General features: G+C 34.9%; 1 protein-coding gene across 1 annotated transcript in view; it reads left to right on the top strand.

The window, feature by feature from the left end:
* The first annotated feature begins 1489 nt into the window (after window positions 1-1489).
* LOC145255638 (pre-mRNA-processing factor 19-like) overlaps window positions 1490-10469 on the top strand; it is a 54516-nt gene continuing 45536 nt past the window's right edge. The window contains exons 1-2 of the mRNA XM_080114169.1: window positions 1490-1608; window positions 5119-5268. Coding sequence (XP_079970295.1) covers window positions 1590-1608; window positions 5119-5268 — 169 coding nt within the window. The 5' untranslated portion in view covers window positions 1490-1589. The remainder of the gene's footprint in view (window positions 1609-5118; window positions 5269-10469) is intronic.

The raw sequence follows: 10469 nt of genomic DNA, 5'->3' as shown, positions 1-10469 counted from the left end.
TACCGGCTTGTTGAGGAGAGAACTGCTCAGTCCACACATTTCTGCAGCCAGCAGTCATCGGGACGAAGGAGGCCGAGTTAAGGAGAAAGAAAGAGCAAAGTCTTCAGTGTATTTCCGTGTTGTAGTGGGTGTGTGTGTGTGTGTCGGTGTATCGATGAGAGCAATTCTGCAGCATGATAAAGAAAGTTTGTATGGGTACCACACGTGGAAATAAGTGAGAGTTAGAAGAGAGCCATGTTGACTTGTTATACTCACTTTGGCTGGGGGCCAAAGTCCTCGGCGATGTGTGCTGCTGGGCAGAGCAAGGAGAAAGAAAAGTAAGAGTTTCAGATTTCACCTTTTATGTACTCAGTCACGTGATTGAGAGCTGGCTTGTGATTGTACAAGCCAGGGAGAAAATGGACTTCCAATCTCAAGCCGCGAGAATTAGCTCCTGACTGCAATTGTAGCAAGTTTCGGCTGCTACACATGTTTAGATGTGTGATGTGTGCAAAGTTATGTCGGTGGTTTAACGTCGAACCTCGACGGAGTCTATGTTGTTGTTTACAGCATGCTGGCTAGCTTTGACTGCTTGGGTTTCGCACGCAGTGCCTTTTTTATAGGTTCAAACCGGATCCAGCGAAAGCTGTCAGAAAAATATTTTAGAAATTCGCTCTCTTTGAATGCCGATTGGATGAAAAGTAGACACCCTGTCACATGGTGCTGCTCTGGAATACGTCCGCGACAATTACCAAGTTTTAGTTTTTATGCCCACAGAATTTCCATGAGTATAGATCACAGATGTACGAGCAACTGGAACGTTCCTTGTCCAGCCACTGTCCGTGTCCAGTCTCTGGCGTGTCGCTACACCCCCTCCTTGAGGGGGACCTTTGTGGCCTTCAGGCCAAGATCGGGGTGTAGTGTCTGTTCCGGCAGATGCTGCAAACAAGGACCATTGCCCTTGCGTCAATTTTCTGGTTCATGTAGGGGCAACCCTACATACCAGTGTGTAAATCACTATCCAGCTCCCATCTCCCACCTCTCGGGAGCTGGTCCCCTTTTCCCTTCTCCCTCTCTCTCTCTCTCTCTCCACATTAAAAAAACGGCCTTGTGCCTAATTTGCTCAGTGGAGAAGCAAATAAATACAACACCCCTCCCTCCCGATCGCACATCTTACAATGACATCACAATGTAAATTGACTTTGTGAAATCCTTTGACTTTGTAATGGAATAATGTAAAAAAAAAAATAAATAAATAAAATAGAGAAGCTGCATTATGATATCACAATGTATTCTGACTGTGAAATCCTTTGACGTTATAATTTTTGTAAGAACATTATTAACTACCAATGTTAATTAAAAGTTAAGCAATTGTGTGTGTGTGTGTGTGTGTGTGTGTGTGTGTGTGTGTGTGTGTGTGTGTAACAAATATTGACTCAAAGGGTCACATTAGTCTAGTTATATTTTTAATATAAACACTGGTAAAAAAAAAAATTTTAAACAAAACAAAAATAAACAAAAACGCTTCATTTCGTTTTCCGTTTTTCGGGGATTACAAGATTGGTTTTTATGAAAGTCCGTCTGACCACGTGATATCTACCCTCGCAAATATGTCGCTTTGCTGTGCAAGTAAGTGCCTTTTTATCGACTAATTTTTAATTGTAATTTAACCTGATTTTCACCTCTGTTTTATTGTAATATAATTTAGTTGTCTTTTATCGTGTTCCTCTTTTTTTTTTCATTATTTTAATATGCATTGCTGTTGTAGTTAACAATCGTTCATATTTGAATAATACAAAAACAGGAAGTTACCGGTGTCTGAAAATCTCCATGTGTTTTTCTACGACCGCAACTTTTTTTTTTTCCTTCTTCTTTTCAACGTATATAAAATTTAAAATAATATTTTCTTTTTTTAAAATTTTCTTTCCACATTGGAACAATCATAATTTCCTTAAATTTTTGTAATTATTTACTGCGCTTTTCTTTAATCGCATTTTCAAGTTAAATTCAAGTTTTACGATATCTTTTTTCTTTTTTGTTAAATTGTTAGCTGAAAATGCAGACCAGTTACAAAACACTGTCCCTTCCCCATGTTAAGAATGGCTTTCTAAATAATAACGTTATTATTTCAGCATAGTACAATAAGTGCATAAGTACCATTTATTGAACAACCAAGTACGAATTTTAAAATTTCTAAAAGAAAAATAACGTGTTTCTTTTCCCCCAAACATGCGAAATGGACATAAAAACGAGGGTTCTAATTCTTTTTATCCTAACTCGTTTCAATATTTTTTCATCATAATTCTAGGTGTTATAACGTTTATTAGCATTAAAATATCACAATTATTTAATTTAAATCTGGTTAAATATCAACCAACTTCAGCTTTAAAAAAAAAAGAAAAACAAGAACATTTTATTTTACAGGTAAATGTTGTAATCCCTATTTACGAGGACAGAGACGAGAGACACGCTGTCGATTTTTAATGCGAGTGAAATTCACTTAAATAGTTCGAATTGAGTTGTCTCTTCCTTATTTATAAAGCATGGCGGATCAAAACGTAACGTCTCGTTTCGTCATAAAATTCGATTTTATTAGTTAAAAAAAATTATCTAGCGTTCAATGCTACTTGTTTTTCAAACCGAATATATATTTTACATTATATAAAAACACTAAACTTATTTAAGTAGAAAAGTAACATGGGTTTGTATTACAGTACACATAGATTCGAAAAAGTTGTCAAAAAACAAATATATAACAAATAAATGTTATCAAAGGCAAGATAAGTTACTTTTCTACCTAACTGGATATATTTTTCGTGTTTTTATTCAATGTAACATGTTTATTCAGCTCGAAAAACATGCAGTGTTTATCGATGTATTGGAAATTTCAAAATGGCGCCAGACTCTCTCTTTAACACGGTAAGTTTGGGAAAAGATATTATAAATAATAAACTATACAAAATACTATTAAAAAACAACCGAATATATGTCAACTTATGTCACGGTAACATATATTGAGCGAATTTCTAACAGTATTTTGTTTAGTTTATTATTTATAATACCTTTTCTCGAACTTACCCTCTCCGAGAGAGAGTCGGCCGCCATTTTGAAATTTCCAATACATCGGTAAACACTGCAATACTGCATGTTTTTCGAGCTGAATAAACATGTTACACTGAATAAAAACACAAAAAATATATCCAGTTAGGTAGAAAAGTAACTTATCTTGCCTTTGATAACATATTTGTTCTATATTTGCGTTTTGACAACTTTTTCGTACCTCTGTGGATTGTAAAACAAACCCACAAAATTTATGTTAGTCCGGACGATTACCAGATAACGGTCCATTAGTTTTTCCTGAAATTTTGCCACAAATTGCATTTCATTAAATAGATGTGCACAGTAAATCAAAAAAATTTTTTGCGAAAATTCCCGTTGCGTCCTCAGCGGCTCAAGAGATAAAAAATGACATGTTTTGCCCCATAATTTTTTCATCCATCCATTAGTTTTTCCTTAAACTTGGCCAAAATGCAGAGCCCATTGTTCTTAATATAAATCCAGTATGGGTGATTTGGGTGACCCTGGCAAAATTCTGGTTTGCGTCCCTGACTTTTAGTGCTAAAAATGTTCCTTTTTGTGGCTATTGTTTTCATATTTCTCAACAAAAACTTGATATCTCTGACTATATAGTGATTTTTCATACTGGTCAACTCAAATATACATGTGTTAAGGTTTGAAACTGTACTATTATCCATTTACACTGGTATTCGGCATCCCCAGGGGCCCAAGAGGCTAAAATGGCCAAAAATGCCCCAAAATAGCCAAAAATGACACTTTTTGCCCCATAGCGTTTGATCCATCCTGAAACTTGGCCAAAATGTGGAGGCCATTGTTCTTAATATGAATGCAGTATGGGTGACCCTGGCAAATTCTGGTTTGCATCCCTCTGGGAATTTTAGGGCTAAAAATCATGCCTTTTTGGAACTCTTTTTTCATATTACTCAATAAATCTATATAGTGGTTTTCCATGGTACTGAATTCAAATATACATGTCTTAACGCATGAAACTGCACTGTTTATCAATTTTCACTGGGATTCGGTGTTCCCATGAGCTCAAAAAGGGTCACAAATACCCCCAAATTGCAAAAAATTACACTTTTTGCCCCATCCATTAGATTTTTCTGAAACTTGGCAAAAATGTGAAAGCAATGTTGGCCCTTCACACTTCTCTCATTCAACATTTCTTCACTATTTGTTGTGGTGCCATCTCCTATGCAGCACCAGAGGGGGATCATGTACACGCTGCTTGTTATCTTTAATTTTTTTTTTATCTTACTTTTATTATGTAAAATGATCTGTATATAAAATTAGTTGGATCATTCTACCGCTCCATCGGATATCTTACTGCTTATATAATTCTCTATCTGTATAAGACCCAAGTACGTCCTAAGATTGAATACTGCTGTCACATCTGGGCAGGAGCTGCTTGAAGCACCCTATCCTGCCTTGACAGAGTTCAAAAAAGACTTTGTAGCCTCTTCCTTGTATCATTTTTTTCCACAGAAGAGATGTTGCTAGCCTGTCTCTGCTCTATCATTATTTTCATGCTGGTGGTCTGAGCTCCAATCTATGATCCCCCCTCGCCAAACATTCACGGGAAACGCTCATCTAGCTGAAAGCACTATCAATAATTTTCCCCACTCTATCTGTGCCTAAAATTAAACATAGATTCCATAAACAAAGCTTATTCCATAGAACTGCACACCTGTGGAATTCTCTTCTGTTTGCCTGCTTTCCAACTGACTACAATATGGTCGTCTCAAGTCCAACGTAAACAAGTTTTTGATGAGCCGTTCCCTTTTAAGTAATCAAATTTACCAAATTTCCACTACTAACAATTACTACGATATTTTCCCATTGACTACCGTACACTTATTTTAACCTTTATCTTCGAGTTGCCTCCAGGTCTTGATAAGCGGTGACACCTATTTTAAAAAATAAAAATAAAAATAAAAACTATGCATTAAAATTAAAATGTCACTCAATGATATATTGAAATAGGAAAGTTTCAACCAATTTTTATAACTTGTGATTGTATTTTTAATTTATTTTATTTGTTTGTTTTAATCTTTCTTTTAGTTAGTAATGAAACTCCTGAGCATCCCTGCATTTCCCCAGTCTCTGGACACATCTTTGAACGAAGACTGTTGGAAAAATACATTCAAGAAAATGGCACGGATCCAATGAATGGGGAGAAGTTAACAGTTGATGCCCTTGTCGATGTGAAAGGTAAAAACATGTTTAAAATCTAGTATATCTATAAAAGTCAGAATGTGTTTGGTATATAGGGTATTCAGACATGTGGAAAACTTTTTGATCGGTTTTCATCTGGAAAAAAATGCTGCTAAGGTGTCAAAATTGAAAAATTGTATGTGGGGGGGGGGTCATCGGATTTTTATCTGTTAACTATTTCACGAGTGCGCATGAATGAATCGTTCACTGACAGATTCTTTCTTAAGTATGCTTCCAAACACTTTTTAACGATAGTGTCAAGCTGGCGTAATGGTTATCGTACTTGGCTCAGTGTCTTTAGATTTTGGTTTCAATCTCAGCTTAAGTATTTTTTATTTATTTATTTTTTTACTTGCAAGAAGTGAACTGTTTAGAAAAAAAACATAATACTCGCATGCACATGTCTCGATTTCTGTATTAATTAGAATATAATATTTATGCGTATTTTATGACTGGGCAACGCCGGTTGACATGCTAGTTTAAAATAAAAAAGAATAAAGCTTCTTGTTCATGGTTGACGACATAATTCAAGAAAGTTGTTATGTATTCGTAATCCAGGTTAAGAATGTATATGTAGGATAAAATCCAAAGAATATCCACTGGGTTCATATAACAATGAATAGGGCTATTTAATATTTATTTATACAAACATATACAAGCTTTGCTACATTGGCATGACAATGTTTTTTTGAAGGTGTTTCTAAAGAAAAGACAGGAGATTTTAGTTATTAAATACTACAGATTGAAATATTTGTCATGCCAGTGGAGTGAAATTTGTACATGTTTATATAAATAATTATATATATATATATATATATATATATATATATATATATATATATATATATATATATATATATATAAATTTTTTTTTATCAGTTTGTTCAAGCTGGTGATGGAGCATCCTATTGGATGCCAAAGAATCATCTGCTATCTCAGATATTCCAATCGAGAGATCTTTTTAAGATTGTGCCTGCCCCTTTAAGGGCAGTTGTTTGGATCTCTCTTGCACTTGGTTCACCGGGTATATTTGCCAGATAGTTTTTGAAATTCTTTTTCAAGAGTCCGGTTGCTTCTATAAAAACTGGAATGATAGAGATCTTCCTTAGATTCCAGTTTCTTTTCATGCCATACATAAGACCTTAGTATTTCGTAATCTTTTCCCTTTCAGCTCCAGCATCATTGGGAGGACACTAACTTCTACTAAGGTTGCTTCTTTCTCCTTCTTTCCCATATCATCTTGTCCGACTTAATAGCCCCGTTTTCTAGGTATGTAGCTGTAGAATTTGTATAGTCATAGTGGATGGTGTACAACTTATTTCTGACTGTTTTTTCTGGTGAATGTTTCCGGGACTTGCTGTTGCAATCAATATTCAACTGTTTACAGTTGAGATATTTACACACTATTGTATCAGATCATATAGTAGTTGTCCCCCCCCCCCCCCGTAGAACCTTACAGTTGGATGTCAGGTGACTCGCACTCTCTACTTCTGTGTGACAGAACCTGCACTTGTTGTCATTGCTGAGACCACTCATTTTTTTTTTTTTTTTTCTGTACGTATAATATGTATGACATTCGAGAAATGCCTCACATTTGTTGACCATTTATTGTTAGACAAAAAAATATTTTAAAAAAATTTAAAATTCAACAAATTCAATTAATGTGTTTGCAAAAATATATAATATCGCAAAAAAAAAAAAAAAAAAAAAACTTAAATTCAGTGAATGCAATTAATGCGTTAGCCAAAAAATATAATATGGAGTTTCAAAAATATTTCTTATGCAATTGAAAATCATTCAAACGAGATCACTAATTATTTGTTTTAATTTTGAAAACAAAAGTGTAAACATACATTTCAGTGCTAAAAACCTGTTTAGAAATTTTGAAATGTTATGAGAAATTCTCTTAAAATTTATAATGTGTTTATTTACGTTCGAAAAACATAATTCTTAAAGTTCCGCCATTTAAAAATTTTTTAATTACCTAAGCGTTCAATCTCCTGGTTGTTCAATCATCCTGTAATGTAACATATGAAGCCATCTTTATGAGTCTGCTGTGTTTGCACGTGTTCAAACGAAAAATAATTCCTTCCTAGGTAAATACAGATATACAGTTGTGTATGGAAATAAGAATTATGGTGTAAGTGGTCCTTTTAGAACAGTTTGAACCGACCTTGTTAAATGAGGCTGTCTGGAAAATCCGTGGCAACTTTTAGTAAGTTATTTCTTAACACATTAAAATATCGCAATTTATTTACAGATATAGTAAAATTTATACTGAAGTTTCAGCCATCACATGGAAAAATGCTGATATCTTTTGACATCAAAGTTTTTAGACCTCTCCATGTGTGCATTGTACGCCTAAGATGCAGCAAGTAAAGGGAAGTAATTCAGTAATTTTAGTGCTAAATTTTTAAATCCTAATTACGAAGGACTTTCTGGTGCACAAACTTCTATGTGCGATGTTTCAATCAAGACAACCACTTAGAATAATTCACATTGCACAACAAAGGAACTAGCAGAAAATAACCATAGTCAAATACACTATTGAAAAGCACTGAATTAAATATTTACTGTCGTATATATGTACCTGATTATGTATGGAAATAAGAATCAACTGATTTTTTTTTTTTTTTTTTTTTTGCAAGTTATTTAATGTTGTGGAAATAGAATTTTAGGTCTCCATAAACTTGAAAACAAAAAAGTGTCTGCCCATGTCTCAATATCAGCACAAGGCCCAAAAACAAGTATCAAATTTAATAGGCCCCACACTATTGGCCAAGCTCCAACCTCTGTCCCATCGCTGCAGTGTTGCATCCCTGTGTCTGTTTTACAAGTACTTAAATGGAATTTGCTCTGATAAACTCATATCACTTGTTCCCCCTTGACATACATACTCTCAACTAACCTGACAAGCAGCAAAATCACACCCCTTTACTGTTGAGGTTCTTAGAAGCTAGAAAGACTTCTACTCTAATACTTTCTTCCGTTAGGCTGCTAGACTTTGGAATTCCCTCCGTTTCTTACTTCCTTAATTGTACTGAATTACAGAAGTTGAAATGTAATGCAGACAGGCATCTCGCTTCTCAACTCCTCACAGTCCCCTATTGACACGATCCCAAATAGTAGCCCCTTACATTCCAAGTGGTGTGATGCCTTGTTTGAGGTGAAAATATGTACAAAAAGAAAAAAGGGTGATGTTTGTTGGGGTTTTTTTATCCAAAAATTGATACAAATCTAATATCTGCAAAAGTAAATTGATAAAACAGACGTGTTTTATGAATATTTGTCTGCACAATTTTCCATCTTCATATCTCGGCAAAGTCTGCAATTTATCATCAAGACTCTGAAATCTCCGTTATCTTCAATACGGTGATAATTTTTTTATTTTTTTTTTTATTTAAGAAATGAAAATTTTGTTTCTGAATTTTTTTGATGAGAATCGATAATTTCGATTTTTTTTTTTTTTTTTTTTTTTCAGACTACTGTTCTCTTCTCAGCTGATGTAACCTCCAACTTTATTCAGGTGTATTGTTGTTGAACTCTTATATCTTTCTGTCAAATTCAGTGACTCTTTACGGAATTTAAAACAGAATCCTTTATTTAATCGATGCTCTCATTTCATCAGCCATGATTGAGTAGAAGTTTTATAATTCACAATTGTATTTGAGTGCCTTAAATAAGTTTCCAGACTTTTTTCGTATTGGTGTTACATAGCAAGGATAGGAGGATGATATATATTGCTTTCCACCGGCACCAGATAAACATATAAATTGTATGTATTGTTGTTTAGCCAGAGGATACGATGTCGAACTATAAACTGAGTCATGTTGTATCAGTGAGTTATCACACGGATATATCTTACAGTTCATATATCGTATCATTTTTTATAAGAAGAATAATATATGCTTCATACCTTTCTTTCTTCAAGAGTTCTTCTATCTTCACTGCTGAGCTCCATGATGAAACATGAAATAACCAACGCCATAACCAGTTGACATCTCTGTTCTTCCATCTTTTGTGAAACCACAAAACAACACTTTATATTTTTAAAATATAAATTTATTTCAGCTGTCTCAATGGTCTTCACATCTTCTGCATTACGTGTTTACATGCTTGTTTTTTACAGCCCGCTTCCTGGCTTTTTGAAGCACGTCCGTTCACTTTCGTGATCAAACTCAAACTTAACTCCTTTCTCTAACTTTTCTGACCTCCTGACCTCAGTTCCGTTACAACATCATTAAAAGCATATGTCTCTCGACGTGCGACCTTTCCACGTCCACCTGCTCAGTCATTTTGTTTATTTAACCTTGCTAATTTATGTAAACACCCTCGGCTAAAACCTATTGCTACACTTTATTATATAAACAGTAAATAACTCCCAATATAAACTATTTTAACAATATCACTGGATTGATAGATAAATAGATAGATAGACAGATAGGTAATAACTAATTTAATTTGTAACAACATTATCTAACAATGGGCATTTTTATTGATAGTACACACATGAAAATCCAGTCCCCCTTTGAAGTAATCTCTTCCTATTGCAATGCACTTGTTGTACCGTTCCAACAACTTCTTGGTCCTGGATATGACCTTAAACTATATCCAGTGGTGAGGCCCCAGCTTGCGGGCTTTGGGGAGTGTGGAGCCACCCTTTAATTGCCATTGCTTCCAGGTCCACTCTGACCCGGAGTGGTAGTACCTGTTAGGGTCCCAACTATGGGTTAAATAGAAACCGACTTGAAAAGAACAAATATATTCTATTAAAAAATTTTTCTTCAAAATCTTTAGATTCGGCATTAAATAACCTGAAAAGGGTTGATATGCCGTAAAACAAAAACAACCAAACCAACAACTTCTGGAAGGCTCCATGGAAGTCTTCTTGTGTGAGTGTGTCAATGACTCTTGCCACAGCCACTTTCATCCCTTCAATTGTCTCATAATGGCAGCCTCTAAGGTTTTCCTTGAGCTGAGAGAATGACCAAAAGTCACAGGGAGTAAGGTTTGGACTATAGAGAGGGTGAAGAACTGTCTTGATGCCCATCTTGGTCAAATAGTCTGTGACAAAGATGAAGCACTCTTGGGACAAACTTTGCGCAAATCTTCTACATCTTCAGTTCCTCACAAATAATTGTATGTTCAGTTCCTACACAGATACCAAACTGTGCACTTATTGTCTGCATAGACACACA

This window comes from Euprymna scolopes, chromosome 31 (genome assembly GCF_053919585.1).
Source record: "Euprymna scolopes isolate OS-2025 chromosome 31, ASM5391958v1, whole genome shotgun sequence".
NCBI classification, from domain to species: Eukaryota; Metazoa; Mollusca; class Cephalopoda; order Sepiida; family Sepiolidae; genus Euprymna; species Euprymna scolopes.
Note: the sequence above shows the minus strand (reverse complement) of the source record. Positions and strands in the feature narration are given on the sequence as shown.